The 24229-nt window shown below is 40.4% G+C and overlaps 1 protein-coding gene across 2 annotated transcripts in view; it reads right to left on the bottom strand.

Annotated features, from left to right (window-relative positions):
• The window catches only part of pigg (phosphatidylinositol glycan anchor biosynthesis class G), an 88407-nt gene that overhangs the window by 31762 nt on the left and 32416 nt on the right, over positions 1-24229 (bottom strand). For both annotated transcript variants that reach the window (XM_044127417.1, XM_044127416.1), the window contains exons 7-10: positions 22064-22281; positions 21064-21348; positions 9843-10246; positions 6381-6572 (exon numbers count right to left, since the gene is read on the bottom strand). In XM_044127417.1, the coding sequence (XP_043983352.1) occupies positions 6381-6572; positions 9843-10246; positions 21064-21348; positions 22064-22281 (1099 nt within the window). The remainder of the gene's footprint in view (positions 1-6380; positions 6573-9842; positions 10247-21063; positions 21349-22063; positions 22282-24229) is intronic.

Here is a 24229-nt window from a genome sequence, read left to right as displayed (position 1 = left end):
GACTGTGACTGAATGGCACATCATTCGTAACGCCACAAACGCAAATATTATTCTTCAAGAATATCTCCATTTATATTGGCTTCATTTGGATGCTACTTAAATAAAATAAAAAAAAGTTTTTTATATCAGTAAACTGCACACAAATGTTATCATATTTATTGACGTCCTTATGGAAAAGTAACACTTCCAATCATTTTCAGTTTTATTTTTTATTTTTTTTATTTACCATTGATAAGTGAAATTTATGACAACTATAAATCAAAATTCTTCTCATAAATGTGTTGAGATAAATGGTAAACGATATGATAAATGCCCACCCCTATTTCACAGCTCTGGTTTGTTTATGAAAGTCAGGGAGCCTCTATGACAAAACAAACCAAATGAAATGGAAACCCCGAGCTTTGGAATAATGACATTCAATAAAACTACGTTATATAGCAGATTTGATCATGTTTGTCTCTTTAATTCACAAAAGTACTTAACTACAAAAAACAAACAACGATTAAGAATAGGGCCCAGAAACAAACTGGTTTGTTTCTAGTTATCAAATGGAAATAGGAAGAGAGCAAATGGCCGTTTGTTTGAGGTGTGGGTTCACGATGGAGAAGGGCTGAGCAAGTTTGTTGTTGTTTTACAGTTTCCTACAACTTACCATTTATTCAGACATGCAGTTTGACAATAAAAGAAAAAAAAGAGGTTCAAGAGGATATTTTTGGCAACTGCAGACATTAAACGCAAGGCGACTAATCACCTTCGTCTGACCAGCTTAATGCTTTCTTTTATCTTAATAGTAACAGAGGAAAGAAAATAGAAGCTTGTTGAGTTGCCTGGATTCCCGGTTACCTTGGTAACAAGCACGGCCAGCAGGCGAATAAGGAAAAGGTAAGACCATGTCAAATCCCCTTAACAACTTTGGCATATCCCCTTCATCAATCACCTGCACCAGGCTGGCACTTACTGTAAATCAGCCAGAGCACAAAATTCAGCGTCAGAGGCAGACGCCCAACTCCCCCCAGAACCCCCCTCCTCCTACTTGGGACAAAGCCGAACACGTCCAAGTGACAACTGGAAGGGGGGGGTAAGTGGGACTTTCAAACAACGGCTGCAGAAAAACATCTAATTAGCCCTTCGAGCCACTTGGTGGATACCTGCGTAGCACTCGATGTCACTCCTTCCCTTTAGCCTCATGTTAGATTTATAAGGAGGACGACCTCCTTTTCCCAGGCTGTAACCTGGTTACAGCACACTCAGCAACCACAGATAACAACGCCGAGAGTAAACGGAGGATGATCCTTTGTTAAAAGGTTTTTATTGAGGTTGCCGGTAACGCCGAATCGTCTTTGGAACGAGACTCTAAAGTGGTTTACCGCTTGGGTGACAAAGCTGAATCCTCTGAGTGTGTTGTGTGTGTGTGTGTGTGTGTGTGCGTGCGTGCGTCAGTAGGGGCGTCTGTGAGAGTTCACAGGTGTTTTGAGACAAGTTTGAATACATTTCCATGTTTAAGCGGGATCTGTATGCATGCATATTTTTAAATTGGGGGAGCAGCACCGCCGGTCGCTCTCCGGATCAAGCGGGCCGAGGTAAAGTGGGTCATGTTTTGTTGTGCAGGTGTTGGCCGCCTAAGTGCATAAACACAAACGCGGACTGTGGAGGCTTGTCGTGGTCTTTATACGTGGTAACAAATGAAATCGTTTTTTGACGTACAGAGGTTCTGGCAGCTCCGACCGCTTTGATGTGGAGCGACTTCCTGCTGGAACATTTGTTCACAAAAAACACACTTTGTGACTTTAGACGTGTGTTTCTGCTCTTTTCTGCTGCAGTTACTGTCGGTGTTTAAAGGGGTCAGCGTTATGTAAAATTCACTTCTTTGAGCTCTACATCATGTTATAACAATGTAAGCCGGTTCAATATTAACTGAGGGCCTACAAAAAAAAATTGGCAAAAAAATAAATAAACAATGATGTAAATGGTCTGTATTTATATCAGACTTTCTCAAGGCAGAGGACTCCTACGATTCATTCAGTCATTCACACTCTGATGATGAGTTACTTTGTAGCCCAGGAGCAGACAAACAGAATCGAACGAGTAAAACGGTGTCCAACTACCAAAGTGTTGCACCGAGTGGTACTTCCACTTAAAGCCACTGTATAAGTATTTTTTCTTAATCGTTTTTTTTTTTTTTACATATTTGTTAAAACTGTCACCGTCTTGTGACAGTGAAGCATGAGACACGTAATCTGCTCCACTTAAACTGCTTCAGCAATTTGTAAAAAAACAACAACAAACAAACAAAACAAAAAAAGCACAGCTCTTGGTCAAAAACAACCAATCAGAGCGAGGGGGAGGGTCTTATCGCTGTCAATCATAATCATGAACACGCTGCTGAGTGTGCTAATGGCAGAGAAACAACTTATCGTTACAGAAAAAATGTTCATCTGCCATCATTTGTGGGTATGCTAACTAACTTTAGCATTCTGCTGTCTAAAACTCTGACTGACGGCGCTAACTCCCTCCTCCTGGCCCTGATTGGTCGTTTCTAGCCGAGTGGCGCATTTCTGCAGTTAGTACTGGGAGAAAACAGAGGAGCTCAATTTTTTCCCACAGATTCTGTGTCTTATACAACAAAGTGAGAAAGAAAAACTGTTTTCTAAAAGTTACATACTGTCGCTTTAAAGATCATGCACTCGTTTGAGTGGGTTTATCACATAACACGCTGCACTTTGTGGTTGTAGAATGGCAGAAGGTGGAAATGCTCTACAGGCCACGAATACTTCTGCACGGATTATTTGTATGTAGGAAAAAGCACGAGAACAAAAGAAAAGGCAAATCATTCAGTGTCATCCGTCATACTGCCTCTTGTAGCCTTTTCAAAACGGGTAGCACTTCCTGTTCTCAAATCCATTTGCTGTTTAGAAAGATGCAACAAAGCAAAAAGGCTGCTGGCACAGAGAGAGAGCGAGAGTCAGGGAGGTGTCAGGTGGATTTGCAAAAGGAGAAATCCACAAAGAAGAAAAAAAACAGATCGTCATGCAAAGTTTCTTCCCACACATCCACTTTAACACAGCGATAGAAAAAAAGTGTTGTGAAAACCATGTTTCCTTTCATTAAACCTGAGACAGACCCTTCTTCTGTATCGACATCTAACCGCATTTTCAGGGAGAGACAGACGTCTGCTCATTTCTTTAGACTGAAACGCTACAGTTGATTTCAAACGGGTTGGATTTTCTGGCACTGACCTGGTTTTAAAAGCAAAGTCCATAAATTTTAATATAGGTGAGGTCAGGGCTCAATATCATCCTTCTTTATCCATCCTAAAGCCAGTTTGTGTGTGTGTGTGTGTGTGTGAGTGTGTTAGGGATCACTGTTCTGTTGGAACATCCAATTGTTTCATCCCAAGCACAACTCCAGAGCGGAGCAAATCTAGCCTGAAATGCAGGTAGAATGGGTTTTTTTTTTTTGTTTTTCTTTCCTTTCTTTTTTGCCCCGTCTCTCTGTGACATGTTCCCATACAAATAAAATTAGTCAATAAAAACAGAAACTGAAAAGCGTTAGCGCCAGCAAATGTTGTTTGTTGTCTATTAACCAGGTTTCTGCGTCTTAATTTCCTAGTGAACCGAACCACAGACTCAGGATGCACCGATTGCCTTTTTCTGGCCGATCTCTGATCTTTAAAGGACCGATTGCCATCTGGTCAGGACTTATTGTTTTAAGTCAATAATTCCATGATATAGATTTTAAATAGGACCAGTTTTTTTTTACCACAATATTCAGTTAGTATTGAGATTTTAAAAAAGCCAGTATTTTCCTGAAAAGTTATTTGTAAGTTAGTGTCTTATTTCTAGGGTACTTATGTATTTATACTAGAGACTGGACAGAATATTCGGTAAGATTTTGTGTTTATGCAGTGCAAAATTACACCAGAAACTTTTAAAAATCATGTGGCTGCGATGCAACTATTAAGTCTTCAACAGATATTAGTTAGGGTGGATCTACATTTTGAGCTGTGATTGAAACTTGTGCATCGACTTTATCTGTTCATTTTTTATCTATGGAAATTATTTGCTGTCATAATTATTCCACAACGGAGAAGAAGAGTTTAAATGCATCGTTTGAAGCTAGAAATAAATAGATATATTTAAACTTCGCTCCAGAACTGATACCTGCTCTATGGTGTAGCTGAGTCCAGATATGCAGCGATCCGATATGAATATCTGTATCGGTGCCGATATTGGAAAAAATAAAAATAAAAATCATGACAGATCTAGATCGTGACAATGTGCAAGATCCATAAGGACATATCTATTCAGTGTAATTCTATGCTTTTTGCTCTGAGTTCATGTTTCATCATTATTTTTACATTTATAATTGTACTTTCTGAACCATGTGAAAAGAAGGTCTGTAGAAGTTTATTTCTCCAGGTTTGGCCAACGTAGTCAACCCTATTTATTTTGCATAAACTGTTGTACACCTAATTGGGTTGACTTAGAAATTAAAACTGCGTTGTTTTTGTAAGTGTATCCAAGCTTGTGAAGATAAAAATAAATACATTTAGAATTGAGTGCATTTACGATTGAATTTTTCATTAAAAAAATGAAACATTTCAAATGAATTCTACCAAGTTTTTTGTTATTGGATCGGTATCGGGCGGTGCTAAACCTCAGATATTGATATCTGGTATTGGACGTGAGCAAAGTGGATCGGTGCATCCACAGCTGGGCCTAACGTGTTGCCGTAGGACGGCGTTTCACGAAAAGATGGCCGCTGCTGCTTGACCCACCCGTACTCTTGCTCCTGCGATGAACCGCTCGTCGCATTCTGAGAAACGCGAAGACTTGACGTTTGTCTAAATCCACAATAAAACCTGTGAAGAGCAGCGCTGTAATAATCAGCGTCTCGAGGTCGACGTAAAAAGCTCGATATCTGGCTCAGACCTCGTCAGTCATCAAAAGCAGCCGCAGACTCCGCGTGGCTTTGTCAGCTGTCGGTGAGCGGGTGAGAGGTTGAGCTGTTAATTAGCTGAGCAGGTTGAAGAGACTGTCGAGGAGAGAGGAATAAAAAAAAAGAAAAAAAAAGAGGGTAGAAAGGGCCAGGTACTGGAGGGAGATGAAGAAAGGTCATAAAAAGTAGATAGGAAAGCCGCGCGCAACCCTGAACGCTCATTATTTTTCTGACGGGGTTCAGCAGACGATACCTCTGAGCCTAACTCGCGTCGGAGGAGTGAAATATAGCACTTAGCAACCGGGCTCACTACGCTAAGAACATCTAGTAAACATTGAAGATATCATGTAAACACGGCACAGGTGTATACATGAATTTAGATATAGCTCTCATTAGCATAAGCCAGGAGTCGGGATGAGAGTTCAAGCACACAGAAACTCTCCTGGAAGCACCGGACACTGAAGGGCTGGCACAAGATGAATTGTTTTATCATCTAGTGGGGGGAAATTAGCATGATTATGCACCTAGTATGCTTGATTATTGCTCGGGCGTGTAGGAGGGACGGCTCTTTCTGCTCTTATGTGCCAGAGAGTGTTTGCAGAATCAAAACAAAAGAAGCTTACTCCAAGCAGGATTTGTTTTTAGAAGGGAGCAGACGACCCTTTAAAGGGCTGAGTTAAGAAATTTAGGGAGTGTAATTCATGCTAACAAATTTAAATATGAACAATTAGATCTACTGTTAGATTTGAAGATCAATCCGTACAGGAACAAGTTAGAGGTGGGACCTTTGGAGGAGGAAAGGATGATATACCAGCATTAACATTGATATTTGCCGAGAACTTTATTTTCTCTTTACATGTCGGTATCGGTCTGGACTAACCCAATACTTATTTCCATCTTGTTGCTATTTCCAGAGGTGAAGGGGAGAGGGCTGGTCATGTAGTATTTGTTTGATTATGTGACAGAGATGCAACGTTGGATTGTGGAGTGTAGTGTGGAAGAATCCACAATCAAAAAGAAGTGAAGAAGAAGAAGGAAAAGAAGGGGAGAGAAAAGTAAGGCAGTCACCGCCACTCTAGTGTGTGTAATCAGTTTCATTTAAAGCACTGTCAAATTTTTATTTTATGACTGGAAGAGACCCTGAGCAGCAGGATTTACTGTAGATAAAAAAAAATAACAAGCAACAAAAACACACACAGGTGTTAAGCAGTTCATCATCTCAGTTAATGATGTGGTCTCAGTGTTCGTCCCAGATGACACACATTACACCCTGCAAAGCTCATCTGCATCACAGCGCATTAAGGCGCTTCTCTTTAAATCAGGTTCCTGTCATTGGGGGTGCGGGGAGGAGGGCGGGAAAAAGTTGCACGTCGTTGCGAAGGAATGAAATCAAATTCCTGCAGGCCAGAAAGAAAAAACAAAAAAACAAAAACACAACTTACGTGGACGCGGCTCGGCCGGAGCGTTGCCAGGGAAACAGGACACTGCCGACAGCTGCCCGGTAGCTGTAGACGCCCAGGAGTCCGAGCGCCAGGGCGACCTTGGAGACGAGCGAGCAGCGTCTCTGAACCAGGAGGTAGATGAGGAGCAAGCAGAGCGCGGACAGCAGGGACAGGACCGTCTTATGTTCGGAGCTGACAAACCGATAAAAAGAAAAAAAAAAAAGAAAAACAAAAGAAAAGTGAGACATAAAGAACGTGTTTTATATAAAAGAAGAGCTTTCAAAGTTTCCAAGCGGAAGTTCATTCATATTTTACGTTGTTTGCGCGCACGGCCAACAGACTTCAGTCATTTATTTACACAACCTCGAGACAGGATCCTGTCGATTTCAGTTTTTAGCGATCGAAGCAGAAGCGCTCGATGACCTGATGAATGGATGGACGCCGAGCATTTATGAGATGAAACGCTGTCAGTCACATCCAGCAGCGGCATCAGTTCAAACCTTAAGATCACCCATTTTGAGCTGTTTAATGGATTTAGGAGCACGCCGGTAAGAAATTACGCCATGCCACTTCGAACACGAGGCTAGAAATAATAAGACCTCAAAGGACGCATCAAAGCCGAGGGGGAGTCGCGTGCGTTGCGTGCGTTAGCCGGATCAGACAACCGGTGGAAGTTGGGATGCTTTTTTTGTTTTGTTTTTATTTTATTTTTTTTTAACTCCCCTCTCTCGACTACCTGGATCTCATTAACCAAGCGCGACGGCAGAGCAGGTAGGGCGGGAGGGGGAAAAAAAGGGCAACGTCGGACCGAGAAAAGGTCAGAATCCGCATCTCTATTCCACAACGCGATGCGTGTTCAAGAACAAACTATGTTGTCGGAATATTAATTGAGCGGTCACAGTTTCGCTGTGAAATCACAGCTTTGTACAGTCGCAGACGGCTATCTCAAAATGCTAAGCGGAGGGGAGAAGAAAAAAAACCGCATGTGAAGAGAGAGGCTTCGGTGTCAGCAGAAAGCAGACGTAGGTCCGTGTTCACATTTACATTTTCAAACGTCTGGCGAGACGAGCCGTTGTTACAGCATTAGCTTCCTGTGCGTTAGCGCTAAGGCAGCTACAGTGTCTGACAACCTTTTATCTCCCGGTAATGAAAATCCTCCCCTGGAGAACAGAAAATGACTGGTTGCGCTGATATGTTATGACTGGGTGTAGGTGGAGCAGCAGAAACGCATCCGCTGCGTTGTGACCGAGTGTGGCTTTAGGAGACGCCGGTGTGTTTGTTTTCTTTGCAGAGCCGCCGCTGAGTTTCTCGCCTTAAATATTAAATCACGCCCGTTCATGTTTTATTTCTGGTTTCTGACTCTCACCTTCACAGAGAGCTGCGCTGGGAGGGTTTGCTTCCCACATATCCACACAATGAAACAAAGACGGTAATATGCTGTATTTTATGAGGCGAAAACTTTTGATCCAGCTCTAGTAAAAGCTCAGCACTCATTAAATGTTTGGGTTAAACAACTAAGCCTTTGCTACTGAATAGAAGGGAAGTGTGAAAAGCCCCAAATAAATGTTTGCACACACACACATATATATATATATATATGAAGTAGATAACTTTTAGGGGGAAGAAAATTAGATTTTTACAGTCACAATTTCTTGACAGTATGAGACAAGCTGTGAAAAAAAAATGGAGCTGCTCTGACTTCTCCTGGCGGTCCTATTGTCATCTCAGTGAGTGAATCTGCAGCTCTCAAAAACTAGCTTAAAAAGTTTAAGACTTCTTAAGACCTTTTTAATGCCACCTGGAACGAAATTGAAGTAAACAACTGAGATTTCTGGGGTCTGCTCTCTACAGCCATTGAGGTGGTTGATGCTGTACAAACTTTCTTAAACAGGATATTTTGTTCATAACAATCACTATTATAAATCACTATTTTTTTTATTTCGTTATGACTCTTCTTTATCTCATTATAACAAGATTTTTTTTTTATCTCATAAGATTTCTATCTTGCTAAAACCAGTTTTATATCTTGTTTTTTTTTTATCTCACTACAAGTTGTTTATCTTGTTATAAACTTTTTATTGTGCCAAAACAAGCTTTTTATCTCATCATTAAGTTTCTCTATTTCATAATGAGTTTTTCTCATTACACGTTTTTTTCATCTCATAAGTTTTTATTTTATTTATAGCAAGTATTTTTATCTCTTTAAAATGAGTTCTGTTTATCCTGTTATGACAACATATTTTATTCAGTTATAATGTGAGACTTTCTTGAAAATTCTGGCAATTAAACACTTCCACACTAAAAACACAATCGTGCAGCCAACTGCCGATTAATGTTGCCCTTACCCAAGATAGATGCTGAAAAGCAAGCTAGCTCTAGTGTGTAGCTAGCCAGTCATCTAGGGTGTATTAGGAGCTAGTTACTGGCAGCATAAACCTTCTGGAGCCACAGAATGTGACGATATCTGGGCATAATTCCAGAAAACTCCTGCGAGGAAGAAAAAAACCAAACTATATATCCAAGATTAACTAGTCCCACCACAACATCATTTAAGGCCTCTTGTATTTAAAGCCCCCATACATTTTCAAAACGAATTCAAGACATTTTAATGAATTAATTTTAGCTACATAAATTTGAAAAAAATACAAACCAAGTCTTGAACTGGAATAAAACAAGTCTCCTGTATTTTGGGGTCTTTTAATCTCCCCATAATAGGCGTCCACAGGTGCTGTTTCCGATTGATTTTAGAATTTCCGTCAGTCGATACAAAAATTTTATAAAACTTGGGCCCCTCTATTATTTTATCTTGAGAGACTGGATGCCCTTTCTAAAACCTGAAAGTTGCACAAGAGCCTCGGTGGTTCCTTGTGGTTCTGGCTGTTGACAGTGATAGTCAACATGTGCAGTTTTAAATATCATGTCCTGTCTTGGTTTGTGTGCCCATGCTTGTGTGGACGCTTGTTTACAGGCTGTCCATGTTTTTGAGTTGGTCTTTTGGTTTTTCATACTTGTGTTGTTGTTGTTTTTTTGTTGTTTTTTTTTCCCTTCAGCTGTATAATAATTATTGCTGTTATTTTTAGTGTGTGTGTGTTTTTTGTTTTGTTTGTTGTTGTTTTTTATTTACCCCTATATATTTTTCTTAATTTTGTTGTTTCTATTGTTTGCAGTCAGGTATGGATGGATGGGGAGAGGTAGGGGGTGGAACAAAAAAAAAAAAAAAAATGCCATGTTTGCTTTGTTCCTGTGGTTAATGACCTGTTTCTGATGGATGATTAAATTATATATATATATATATATATATATATATATATATATATATATATATATATATATATATATATATATATATATATATATATATATATATATATATATATATATATATATATATATTATATATATATAAGAATTTCCACCTTCACCAGGACCTACTCATCTAATCACAGGTCCAACAGAACCAACCTGTTGAGCCAGTGGCTGACGTCTGGCAGGTGGGCCCACTGCACTCCTGTCTGGTTGAGGGAGCGAAGCAGCCGGCAGCAAAGCAGGGTGAAGGGGGGCGTGGCCAGCGCCAGCCACTTCTCCGAGACAACCTCCTGTTTGGAGTGAGCAGAGGAGTGGCTGTCCTTGGACGGAAGGAGGTGCTCCTCTTCGTCTCCGGAGCCCCTCGGCTCCCTGAAGTACTTCCTGCACACGTCCTGGAAGACGGCGAGGCAGAGCGTGTTGAGCAGGAAGTACCAGGTCTGGTGCTCCTCTTCGACGAAGCTGCTCGCCGCCAGGCTGAGCGTGTGGCCGATGGTTCCGGCCAGCAGCAGGACGTCGAGCTCCGACAGCGACCACTCCCCGCCGGAGCTCCGCACAGGAGACTGTGAAAGCGAAGAAAAAAACGGACAGTTTACACAGCGAAATGTGAGAAAAGTACAATTGGGGCCGTACTTTTGGCCTTCTGTGTGTTCTAAGCGTTGATATCTTCTTCTTTATGCCAGGAGATTGATCAGATCTGGGGAGGGATGGAAGGAATCTTCAGTAATGCTGAAGGCTTTCATTTGGTATCTATTGGTCTCCAGAGAGGAGAAATATTACAATAGCACACATCATTACCCTGCAATTAATTTGTACCGCAGTCGGCCGCCATTATCTGCTACTATTGACCAAACATTCGCCACACTTGGTTCTGCCAGGTCTGTAAACCCAGATCAAAGGTCTGTAAACCCAGATCAAAGGTCTGTAAACCCAGATCAAAGGTCTGTAAACCCAGATCAAAGGTCTGTAAACCCAGATCAAAGGTCTGCAACGTGTGGCTCTTACAAAACCAAATTATATTTTTATTATAAAGTCAAGAAATGGCAGTATTAGCAGCTACCCTGTATGTTTAAATGAAATATCTTCACAGAGTATCTACAGAAGGAGGACACCAATGGTGCAAAGTGTTTTTTAACATTAAACCATGAGCTCCACATTTCAAGTCATCTACCCAGCTTTCTTCATTTTCCATATTATAGATACAGTTTTTTTTATTTTTATGTAGAAGCAAAATGCTCTTTAAGTAAAAACAAATAGTTTGATTGAATTAGCTTTCAAAACAAAATCTAAATCAAAACAAAATCTGGTCTCTAGACCAGTTTTATTTTGTAGCAACGGGGGTAAATGTTGCTCTTTACACTTAAAAGGTCAGAGTTCCTGTTAAATGGAGAGTTTAAGGGCAGATGAGCATCTTAATGTCTTTATTATGGTATTTAGATTTTTATTTTGTTCTGCAAGGAGTCCTTCCTCAGCAGGTTTGTAAGGCCCACTAGTATGTCTTGCTGAGAAGTGGAAGGTTTTCATTTTCTGGCTCATTGATGCATTTACCTTGTTTGCTTTGCCTTCTGTCCCATGAATCAAATCATAAAAGTGTTACATTATTTTCTTTCTTTCTTTCTTTTTAGCAAGTAACATCTAAAATCCACAGTGGGCTTCTGTATTAGACTTCTAGTGCACTCTACAGATCTGACCCGTATGGAGGTTGTACAAGGTACAACAGCAAACATGGAGCTCTGGTCAGATGAAACCGTCCCCACTGTAAGACATGGAGGTGGGAGAATCTTTAGGGAAACTGCAGGTCTCAGAAAGTCAAATTTAATACTTTTTAAGATCTTTTTTTAATGCCACCTTGAATGAAATTTAAGACCAAAAAACATTAGGTACAGGAGATTCTGTCATACAATCAAGCATTGATTATAATCAATGATTGCAAAAACTTACAGTTTTGGTGTCTGTCTGCAGCAACTGACAGCAATTTTGTGCTTTTGCACTTTGCATGGCTCTCTACAGCCTTAACACCTGTAGTGACTAGCTTAGACATTTTCTCTTTTTTTGTTGCACAGAATGTGTCAAACTTCGTATGTGTTGGCAACAGAAGTGAGACAGTAGCAAAAACTAACATTGTCCAGCCTACAATGAATCTGCGCTTACCCATGATAGGCAACAGAAAGCATTTGACTAGTTAGCTACATTTTTAAATATACATTTGCTAGCTGGCTAGCAAGCAGATATTAGCAGCTGGTTAGCGGTAGCCTGAACCCCCTTGAGTCACCTAACGTAATGAAGATATCTGCAAACGACTCAAACTTTTGCCTGTAAGAAAGAAAAAAATAACTACATAAACCAGATTTCATGGTATTGCCATGATGAAATTTAAGAACGCTCATTAACATATTTAAGGCCAAATTAAATTTTTTTTTATTGCCCTTAAGACATTTCAAGGCCTTAATTTTAGATTCACAAACACCCTGATAACTAAAGAATGATTTTTTGGGCAAACCTACATTTTTAAAACTCATAGTTTAAGACAAAGGTACATGATTTGTAAGACTTTTTAAGGATGCATAGACATTGTAATCATGCTTTTCTTCACCAGGGACAAAATAAGTTGGGATGTTTTCTACAAAACACGGATGGAGCTAAATACAGGACAATCCTAAAAGAAAACATTGACAAAAAGACTTGAGCCTCAGGTGCAGCATCAATTTCCATCACTCTAAATCAAACGAGAGCGGAAACAGGATGGTTTAGATCCAAGCTTCTTTATTTGTGCAAATGGCCCAATTTGGTCCAACTTGGGAGTTTGTGGGAAGACGAGAAAACTTCAGTTCACAGACACTTTCCATTCAATATGACTGAGCTTGAGAAAAAAATTTGAGTGTTTCGATCCACAAAGATGGTACAGATGCACCCTGAAAGAAAGCGGTATAACAGAGTGAATCCAAAACACACTACATTATTTAGATCTTTTCTCAAAGATTGCAAAAACTATGTTTGGAAGTAGATATTAAACCAGCTTTGTGTTGTTGGTTAGTTCTTTGTGTTGGTAAGAATTGCCTGCAGATCTCCTCCTGAGACGCTCGTGTTATTTGTAATAAACGCTGATAGGTTTGAGGACATTTAAGATGATACTCCTCACTTCTGATCAGCTGAATTTGTGGGAAATGTAATTCGATACGCTTCGGATGTTTTTCTTAAGAGGAGTGCCGCGAGAGCATGAGCCCCAACACACACACACACACACAAGATATTTTTAGCTCGCCCACCTCTGTGCTTTGGCATTGCAGTTGGCAGTGGGTTAATTAACACGTTCAAATAACCTCCAAGATGACTCGCATCACAATTATCCAAAATTGAAACGCTAACCCCACGGCATCTATTAAATGACCTGTGCACTTTATAGTGTTCTGGACGCAACACCAACAAGGCAGGAAAAACAAGTCAACTGATGCAAAAACTATTCACCATTGGCAATTTTTCCTCTACGTTGCTTTTTATAGCTGGTCTATATATTTCTTTTAAGCCATCAGATTATCCATCATGTTAATACTTCCTATATAACAGTCACTTCCTGCCTTGGCACGGCAAACGGTGACCGTGAGCCGTCATCCATCAATCGTGGACCCGTCTCTGGAGGATGAGCCCGTCCCATCCTCAAGATTGGGAGTTTTTCCAGCTTCGCGCTCGTATGCAAATGACTTGATTTAGCGCAAAGTCAGTTCAGACGGAGTTCAGCCAACCTCTCAGCTCGGCAGCAATATTTCACCTCGGAAAACAACAGACGTGCCTCATCGGCCCCGAAGATGGAGAGAGAGGCTGAGTTGCTGCGTGCCGGTACCTGCAGGCTACGGCAGCGGGGTTCTCTGTGGGAATGGGCTGGCTGAGAATTGATTTTCCTTCAAAAAGTACAAAAGAATCGCAGGGCCCGTTTTAGAACAAATGTTTATTGTTGTTGTTTCTTTTCTACAGCACATTAGATCAATAAACATTTAGTTTTAGTAGTTTTATTCAAAAGAAGACAAGTAGAAGAGGCAGGGGGGGGGACACACTTAACTGTGTCACATTACGTTCAGAAAATTGAGGCTGTAATTTTGCTTGTGTATCATGACCATCTTTCAAGGTATAATGTTCCCTCCAAGTTATAAATAGGCTCAAATGGCAATTCAGAACTATTAGGCCAGATTATTGGCTAATCACTCTTTATTCTGTAATCAAACAAACTTCAGTCTCTAGAGATCACTGGAGTTGTGTTTTGGGACAAGCAAATGAGCCTCGCGTCGCATTATTTTCTTCTTTAGAAAACATTAAAGTTTTAAAAGAAATTGGTTCAATGTATTTCCACTTGTAAATGGTTTCAAACCAAACAAATATAATCTAAAAGATTTCTTACTTAAATAAAGTCGGGAACAACACTTGCGCAGAAATAATGCAGGACAATAACCTGTTCAGTTTAGCATAATTCCTGATAAGGAATACATATGACACTTTGCTCACAGGAGACTGAGACAGGTTTCCATTTACAGCAAGGTGGACGCTAAGGGCAAGTTTGACTACATGCTAAAAATCACAGCGCCTTCTAGCGGCCTGGCATGACAACTAGAGCAAACTCAAGATGTCTTAGCTGCGCCGTCTAAACGTGGAACGTTTTTCCCAATCAGCATCGGAAAATACAGACAGTTTCCAGTCTCGTGTAAACATAGCTCAAGTTGAATCTAGTTTTACATTACATGCTTTACTAAGAAAATAGGTCAGGTTGCTTTGCTGTTGCAGCACCTTCAAGTATTCAACATCCTGAGGTGAGTGAATCTTCACTGGTGCATCTGCATAGCTTAGCATGATATTAGCATATGTAAGCTCATTATTTAGGCCAATGCTTGGGTATTTTGTAGCATTTATGTGTTCCAGCTCTGTGAGCTCCAAGTACCCTGCACACTGCTCTCACACTCTAGTGGCCTTCTGGTCCAGCTGACTGTTTGAAAATACAGCCACATTTCATAAATCAGAATATGCTTTCCGACAAGGCTCACTTGACAGATTAAAGGGACATTTTGAAAAGGAGAACCTTTAAGTAGGCATTTAAAACACTTTTCACTAAACCCACAGTTCTACATTAAAAATGCTTTTTATTGGTCTTCAACGTTTTCATTAGCTGCAAGTGGAAAATCATCATAATTCTCAGAACCGTGTGCAATTAATCCACATAATGTGTTTTAACTCAATGGATTGAGTTACAGGAATGAATGAACTTTTCAATAATATCCTAATTTGTTGAATGCATCTGCACGCACTAATAGAGGCATTCCCTAGTCGAGACGGCGTCCCAGACACAGACGCCGTTTACTCGCCTGCGATGGTGGAAAAAACTGCTTCTGCATTCATTTCATCACCTCCAACTGATGGCTGGGTTTGAAAACTATGCTTTGATTACCTCTATGTATTTATTTCAAATGTATGTGAGCAGGGACAAGATGTAAAAGAAACCATTCTCCCGTCTATAACTCCTCAAACCAAAGACTGGCGCGCATGTCCAATCCCTGGTCAGGTTGGTAGATGCCTATAACTAACGACACAAAGAAACCTACATAAAACAGTAAAATACTACCTCACTGTGTTCAATGAGTTAATCTGTAAAGCTACCATTACAAAGAAACTTATTCAAGTTTTTTATTCAAAATGGCAAAATAAGAATGCAGTGAATAAAAATAATAATAAAAAACAACAGAGTAGAGGTCAGGTTGGAAGTTTCAGTGTTCGTTTTTGTCTCTGTTTGAGCCATTTCACCCCGCCGAGACGTAAAAGATGAAAGGTCAGTCAACTGTTCTGAGCTGCAAGGAGGCAGATTATATTTGAAAACGCACATATATAACTCCACCTCTCTTGTAATTCTGGATCTATGTGGGTCAGGCTGACCTGCGGTGCTTCGTCTATTTCTGTTCAAGCGATGCATCTGCTGTACATTCAGCGTTTTCACCCGGCTTTCTCTTCATGCGTCCTTGAGCGAATTCTAATACTTTTATGACGTTAGTTTGCATTTGTAAGCATACGGTGAGTGAGCAAAACCTTTGGACACACCCGCTAATCTAATATTGATGCTGTAACCATATTGTGTAACATTAAGGAACGATTTCCATGGCAGCAGCAGCCTCTTCAATCCGCAGCGAAGAAATCAGATATGTTATATCCGAGCAAAGTCTTCAAAAAGTCAGGAAATTTTAAAGCAGTTTTAAAACTACAGCAACTTCCTCTCTAGGCCAGGATCAATTTATGTCCATGTCATGATTTTGATGAAGGAAACATTAATATTTGGTGATGTTGGAAGAAGCAGAAGAACGTAAAGTCTTTAAAGAAGAGGTGTATAATGTTTTGTCACGTGACCTACAATTTTCAATAGAGATATCATACTTTCTTAAGTCAACAAAAATGTAGCATTTTTTTCTTTACCAACTAAGCTAAGCATGAACTATTTTTAATTAAACAAAAACAGTAATCAGATGTTTTTTTGCACAAAGAAAATAAAAAATAAAAATAGAAACGTACATCCGATACTTTTAATGGTTTTCGCATGTCTTCCCTTGTTAAATGAAAGGCCTAGAGTTTGCTTATTATTTTGAAGAAAACTGCAAAAACATTTTATCCGGTTCTCAGCATTAAAAACAGGCCCTAGTTCAGTCTTCATTTGAAAACAGCTGTTGTATTCAGACAAGTTTTAATACGGCAATTAAAAGCAGATTTTGGCGCACCAAGGTGAACTTTAGAGTACGAGTCAATGAGTGGAGGTGCTACTAGTCACCATGGCAACAGGAGAAAACCAGAAAGATTGGAAAATATGATCACTCTGTGTTGCAGCTAACATTTTTGTAAGCAGATTTGTCCTACTTTATTCTTGAATTGTGGTCATGTGGTCGCAAAAACGTCATTCCGAGGGCTGCAAATGGCCCCTGAGCCCCACTTTGAACCCCCGTTGCTTTAAAGTAACCCACTTGTAAAACACTGACTCCGTTTTTCTATTTCAAACTAATATTACCTGATAAAAGCTTCAAATTCTCCGTCTTCTCTCCTGCTGGCGCTGTTATTTTTTCTAAGCAAGTTAGCCAGCATGTGGCCGGATCGCTTCATGTATTAATCAAACAGACTGCGAGTCCCTTCGTATTGATCTCCTCGTCTACCCTTGAACCCGAGGCTCTTCCGCTGACTTGAAAAGTCTAAATGGGAGAAATATTCTCCAGGGGGCCTCAGGGGCCAGCGTGTACAGTAGCACATTAATCAATCAAAATGAGCGGAGGCCTAACGTGCTGAGAAAAGGATACGGCGCTCCTGCCCTGTCAACAGTACCCTCTGTACCATGAGAGGAACAAGAAAAGGCCTCTAAATGCCGCATTTTGAATAAAGTTTTGGTGAAACGTTTAATTCTAATCATATCTTTTCCATAATTTATAACAGATCGTTTGAGCTATTTCAGAAAGTCGGTCTTGGGCCTGGTGTGAGTCTGTGATTTATTCCAGCGGCACGGCTCTGAACCCGCCTTTCCATCATGTCACAGGAAAAAAAAGAAGAAAAAAAAGAAGAAAAAGAGTATTTTGACCCAACCATCTGTGTTATGACTTCTCATTGGAAAACATAGCTGTTTCAGCCAGGCCAAGAAAGAAATCTTGTTAAATTTTTCTACTGCTGTCAGACTCCACTGAACTTCAAAAAAAAAAAAAAGAAAAAAGAAAAAAAAGTTATGAAATTCAATTAAATCGTCCGTTTCGGGCCTCCTCTTCTAATAACGTCACTATTTTAGAGTTACAGTGTTTCTGCTCCTCATATTTCTTTAAGGGAAATAGCAAACTCATTACAGGGTCATTGGGTTCAAATTCTAATTATATTCTGCTGGAGCAGAAAGTGAGCTAAATTCCTGGAGCCAAAACTCTCTGGCTCGTTAAAAAAACTAAAGCAAAACCAGAGTTTCTGCAGGTTTCACCAACTGGTATTTAAAGGCTTTTAAAGACAATTTTAAAATCGTCAAATATCGCAACAGAAATGATATTTGTTGTGACCAAAGAGAATTGGATTATATTGCATTTAACATCGTATGGATTGCAGTGGCGAAGATGAACGTTGTCCAGCCAACTTGTGGTAAATTTACACTTAGCCAAGACAGAAGCACAAAAGGCTAGCCAGCTAGCGAGGGTATCTTTCACAGAACGTAAAAGATGTTTGCGTGCGACTCAAACGTTTTTGCCTGACAAAAAAGTCTACTTAGAATAGTCCATTTTAAATATTTAAAACCAACTTACATTTTTAATGAAATTAAGACATTTTAAAGGCCTCAATTTTACATAAATGAGATTAAGACGTTCTAAGGATGCCCTGATAATTAGAGCGTGTGTTTTCTGCCCAATTTTTTGTCTTTTGCAGTCCTACATTTTTAAAACCGTCACGTTTCGAACATTGAACTGAATCAGCTTTAAAAATCGGATCCTGAGCAGGGAAAACGAGAGCGAGTAAAGTAAAATTACTTTTACATTATTATTATTATTTTAATGGTGACTTCGGCCCACATAGCAAAAAATACTTTTGGACCTCACCAGACTATCACATAAAATGCTTTTAAAATGCACTGAGGATTTTGGTCACTTGAAAAATCTAACTTTCTTATCTAGTCTTGATAATAAAAAAGGAGATACACAGGTTTATGATAGTCTGGCATATGAAGATGTGCTCTTATTGCAAATCTCTAAACCCCATTTTGAGAACAGGTCGCTCATTACATCAGGCTTCTTTTGTGCCTGCAATTAGGAGCAACGGGGATAAAATCCATACATTGCTTTTAAAGTAATCCATGAGAACCTGCTATTGATCCCAGTGCTAACAGAAAGCCAAGACATGAACGCTGATAGAACAACTTCCCTGAAGACGGCCCTTTGAAGAGCTGCTAGCCGTTCCAGGTATAAATACATTTAGATCAGTAAATGTACCTGTGACAAGACTGAAGACTAAATGAACACAAATAACAGCTTTCACAGAAGATAAGGCAGTCAGATCAATAAAGGTGAAGTTCGGCGTGCTTTCCAAAGCTACATGCATTTAGAGACCGCTGAAGGAATCAATTGGATGCATTCTGTACAGCAGAACATGTCTGCCTCCATCAGCACTGATGCTAATGTTTTGCCTCTGCATGTAAGAGTTGGGTTATAAGTGAAGTCTGCCCAGTAGGATCCTTCTTGTTGCTATTCAGAGGCTCGTTTCACCTTCAAGGTGGACCTGAAGGGCTTCTTTCACAACGGCGGCCCGTTACGCCTCGGAGTGGCCCAGTCAGGTCGCAGAGCCTCGGAGAGTTGAGGGGGAAAAAAATGCAGCTGTCCTTCATTACGCGAGGCAGCGCTTCATGTTGCTATGACGATGAACTCTGCCAGGTACAGAACCGTCATCAAGAGACGGTTACTCGCCTCTGTGGTCGTATCACAAAACCTTTGTTTAAAGCAGCTTTGGCACGATGTACAATGGACTTTTTTAAGCCGAACCTCATGTAATAGCGTAATTCGCCGATAAAAATATACCTGGAGTGTTGTTTTGATTCATTTTGATGCATGTTTGCAAGTCCTTTAATCTCCTTGGCAGCCATTCAGCTGTGCAAAAAACCTGGGTGGTCTTGGCCCCGCCTTTGAGGCACAGCTCCTCCTCAAAGCTGCAGTTTCCAAGCAGCCCTCCCCAACTCAGCTCCTTCAGACTAGCCTGCAGCAATTAGCAAACACCTGGTGGAACTGAGCATCAGCTGCGCTCATTATAGGAGCTACTTCTCAGAGCAACGCTGGTAAAAAACGTTGTTAAAGGGTTAATAGAGGAGCCATGTTGAGATGACTTCCTGAAGGCGGAGTTTCAGAAAGAGCAGGAGCTTCTTAAAGAGACAGAGGCCCAATTTCAAAGCATTAAACTACAAAGTACAAAGTCATTTTTAGGATTTTTATAATGACTGAAGGTGACATAGTTACATGATTTAGCTATATGTTATTAGTAACTTTAAAGTACTAATAACACAAAATGAAGACAATATTTTTGAAATTGGGTTTTCTATTCCATTCACAATATGAACAATTAACATTGTGGCATGGTCAATGTTTTCTAGAAAAAAAAACAAAAAAAACAAGGAAAAGTAACAGCGGGTAGTTGGTCCAGATATTGTAAAGATCCACGTGTGTGGCTCATTTTGCACAAAAACATTTTTGAACATTTTTTTACAAACATCTGACACAAGACAAAGTTAACATCCATCTCTAAGTGTGTATCCATTCCAGTATTGGGACAGGAAGATGAGTGATTGTGGAAATTACAGGAAAGTCATCAGCTACAGAAAACATCTGTGCACTTTTCTTTTGTTTTTGTTTTTATTATTATTATTACTACTAAAAAAACATAACAGAAGCAGCAGTGTTTGCAGAGCCTTTCCTTCATGTTCTCATCTAGTACTGAATGTATAAAAGTTTCATGAAGCACTGATTCACGTGTTTAAATGAATGAGCCGTCTCCGGTGTAAACTACTTCTTATTACCTTATTGTATTCCTATGCAATACTGGAGAGTAATTAGGGGGTAATTAAGTGGAGTCATTGATTAAATACCAAGGAAGGTGGGCAAGTCAGTCAGGTGTTGAAACATTTATGTTCTTCTGAAAACTCATTGAATAGGATTTGAAGATTTTTTCCCCAATTTTCAGAAATAAAAACAAGAAAACTTAAACTGGATCGATGTGCAGAAATAAAGCTTTGGCAAACAAAGAGCTTAAAAACCAGTTGACGAGTATCAAAAAGACCAAAAGAACCTAAGTGAGTGGACTTAGCCTTTATTATTATTCGAGCTGATTTTACAAACATAACATCTCTCCACTCGTTTTAATGAGCCTAAATGTTTCCTGTCATTTTGGGGTTGTCGAAATTATTTCTAATCGCTGAATGTCAGAATAATGAGGTAAATTATTGAGACTTTTGAATCAGATCCAGTCACAACTTTACATACACAAAGATGACCGTGACTTTCAACAATTAGTGAAGACTCGGACGAAGACGTCATGGTTTTATAAACCTATGATGAGCTAATTGGCTAAATGTAAGTTGGCAAACATATCAAAATGAAACATATCAATTTTGTTTGACTTTGTTAATGTGGCTGGTGACATTTAATATCATTAAATTGATTGCAGCATTAAAAAAGCCTTCTGCAGCACAAAAGTTGCACAGTTGACTGACACCGTATTACGTTTGAGTTTGTAAACGGGAACTGGTCGGTTGACCTTTTACGACCTCTGGACACATTTATTAACATCTCTAAAATGACAGCGGCACAAACAAACACTCCTGCAGCACAAACGCTGTACACCAGTTTCGTCGTGACGTCTCACTCACCTTCCCATGAACCGTGGGTCCGAACGGGAGCCTCCGTGTCGCCACGGAGATCAGAATGCAAAACGTTGCCGAGGAGAAGGCGACGGCGGCAAACACGAGGCCCCAGGAGAGGCTGCAGAAGTAACAGGAGCTCTCCGCAGACGTGCACACCAACACGTGCACGGAGGCAAGGAGCAGGCACAGGAGGTAGAAAGGCAGGGAGAGCAGGGAGGAGAGCACCGGAAGGTCCACTGCCGCGGCGCTGCTGAGGGCTTCGGGCATCGCCAGCAGTAAGACCAGCAGGAGCTGAAAGGCCAGGGGAGGAAGAGGTGAGGTGAGGAAAAAGTTTGACCAACTTGGACCAAATCAGCTGTCAGGTTAAAAAGTGGGAACCTCATCTCTCCGTTGTGATGTTTGCACTTTTATGCAGTCTGTAGATGTCTCCAGGTCAGGGGTCGACGGCTACTATCCCGCAATTTTTATTAGCATCCCTTTTGCAGCACACATGAGTCATACAAATTCCCTCATCTCAGGGTGTTTGAAGTCAGTCGAATTTAAGACATGGAAATGAAATGTAAGCTCTAGTTTTCAGTCATTCAACTCGGCAGAGGTCTGGTAATGAGGCATTCATGGTGTTCAGGTATATTGGAGAGAAGGCGCATCTGAAAGTTGCAGGTATATTTTTTCAGGTACATTTTGAAAACGAGGAGCTAGCAGGAAGCGTAGCTGCTGAGGTCAGTTTAAAATGTCAGTTTCAGAAACAATGATTTCATATTAAAAAAAAAATTTAAAAAATCTAATGTGTGTGGAGTAAATCAGTAAACATTTCAACTTTGCTTGCTGCATTGAAAAACAAACTAACTACATTTTTACCCCTGGCTTTATTTTTAAATGCCTATTCATATTAACTGGCATTAAAGTTATCAAAAGTTTGTAATCTTCCGAGTTTCTCTTTTCGATTTTTACTTCCTGCACTGTTTGGGGGGCCAGGCTCCCTCAGCAGACGCTCCGGGGGCCTCACCTGGAACACAAACACCATTCCTGCGATCATGGAGTACATGTCGTATTTGCCCAGCTGTTTGCTCAGAGCAGAACTCATGGCAGCCAGCGCCTCCAGGTACTGCTTCAGGACTTTTTTGCCCATGTTGGTCAGAACCTCAGAGGTGTTTCCTTCCAGGTAGAGCTTCATCCAGCTCCCATGAGCCTTTTCTGCCACACGAAACTGTTCGAAGCCGGCCTCTGGATTGGACAGGGGGAAAAAAAAAAAAAAAGCAAAGAGGAAATATCTTGTTTTTAATTTTTCAAGACAAGGTGATCTACTACAATTTACTACAATTTAGTAAAACATTTTTTTCTGAATTAGTCATTCCCTCCTTTTGTTTTTGTCCTCCCGTAGCGTTAATCTAACAAAACGCCAGTCTATGCATCATATCATATTCGTTCTTCTTCATGTTCAACCAGATACGATGAATTTATGAATCCTATTTTCCTGAATGAAGCATTTGTTTTATCAGAGGCAGCTAAATGCCCTCATATAGCAAAGGAACCGAAGTCACTAACGCTGGAAAAACTGTGCAAACTAAAACAATAATTTAAAAATAAAAAATACAAAAAATAAATCACATTTGACAGGAATTGTCCGTGTGCCTAACAAAGACCAAATACTTACAAATTTTGTTTTCCCCTTCGGTTCCCTGAAATGCCTGAATGGATCCGTCCATTTTAACCCTTTCATGCATCGCGGCCACTGCAGTGGACAGATATCTGAAAGCCGTTTTTTTAGTGCTTCTTGTGGATTTCTATGTTATAGATGCTGAAGTGGACACTAGTGCACCATGTAATACACTATCAGCTACTGGCCATCCACTGCAAGTGGCCAGTCTCTCCTTCTACTGAGAAAAATACCACTGATGTGTTTTCCAAATAATTCTGTACTTGGAGAAAATTACAATTGATCACCTGGGGAAAAAACCCTAGAAATTTTTTTTTGTTTAACACTAAAGAAGAAAAAACAAAACAAAACAAACAAAAAAAGCCCCTACGTTATTTTTTCCTACGCCTTAAGGAAATCAAAAGCAGTTTGGACTAAAATCCTGTCATACAGGATCATAATTCACGCATGAAAGGGTTAAAACTTCGCAGTGGCTCTGAACGTACAGGGCCACTAGACGTTGCTTCTAGAAAAACAGACCAATCAGGCGTAACTTTAGGAATTGGACGTGTACTGGTCCCCGAAGCGTCTCCGACCCGTTGAGGCGTGGACTCCGTTCTGCCCTGGAGGTTGTGAAGAAGTGTCTGCTGACGAGACGCGACCAGCGGACGCTACAAGTTTAACTCCCAACGAGGGGGGGCCTCCACGGATGGATTGATTGATTGACTGATCGATCGATCGGTTGTCCAATGTTAATGGTTGACTGGACTGACATCCGTGGAATCTGGAAGACCAAGACAACGGCTCAGACTTGCTGCGGGTCCAATAATTTGCGGACCCGTTGCGGTGGGACGCGTCACCATGCAGAAAGACGTTTCATCGCGACAAAAGCCTCCACAAACAGCCGACATGCGCTGGTCTTTAATCACCAGGAAAACTTTCTGACCGTTTCTGTAGAAATCAGATCCCTGTAATCTTATTTACGACTTCATCCGTCATTTTTGACATAATGACATATGATGTTCTTTTGAATGGGGCAAAAAACAAACAAACAAAAATCAATTAGATTTCAGTATTTTCTTCTTTTTTTTTAAATGCTTCTGTGTCAACTTAAAAAGAAGAAGAAGAAGCGAGTTCTCTCCTGGTGAGACCATTTAGCCTCATGAGCGATTTGTCTGGTCGCTTACCGAGACCGGCTCTGACTCATTCAGCACATCAAATGATGCCTCCTCACATTTTACTCCAAGCCGCTCGAAGGCCAGAGCAATTTGTTTCAGCTCCGCGAAAAACACGCAGCCTCTCCTATAAACAATTATTTGCAATATAACACCTATCTCTGCAGCATAAGCATAGAGGTGATAAATAGGGACTGAGGCTCTGTCAGACAGAGAGGGTTAGAAGAAATATTAGAGCCTTAAACCGCAGGCATGAATTACACAATATGGATGGCCCCGGCCATGCGTCATCCGTCTGAAAGTGTAGGGATTGGTTAATGGCTCCTCCAAATGCCCGAGGTTAGAAGCACAGGAGAAAAAA

Source organism: Gambusia affinis, linkage group LG09, assembly GCF_019740435.1.
Source record: "Gambusia affinis linkage group LG09, SWU_Gaff_1.0, whole genome shotgun sequence".
NCBI classification, from domain to species: Eukaryota; Metazoa; Chordata; class Actinopteri; order Cyprinodontiformes; family Poeciliidae; genus Gambusia; species Gambusia affinis.
The sequence above is the reverse complement of the archived record's forward strand: the minus strand, read 5'-3'. Positions and strand labels throughout refer to the sequence as shown.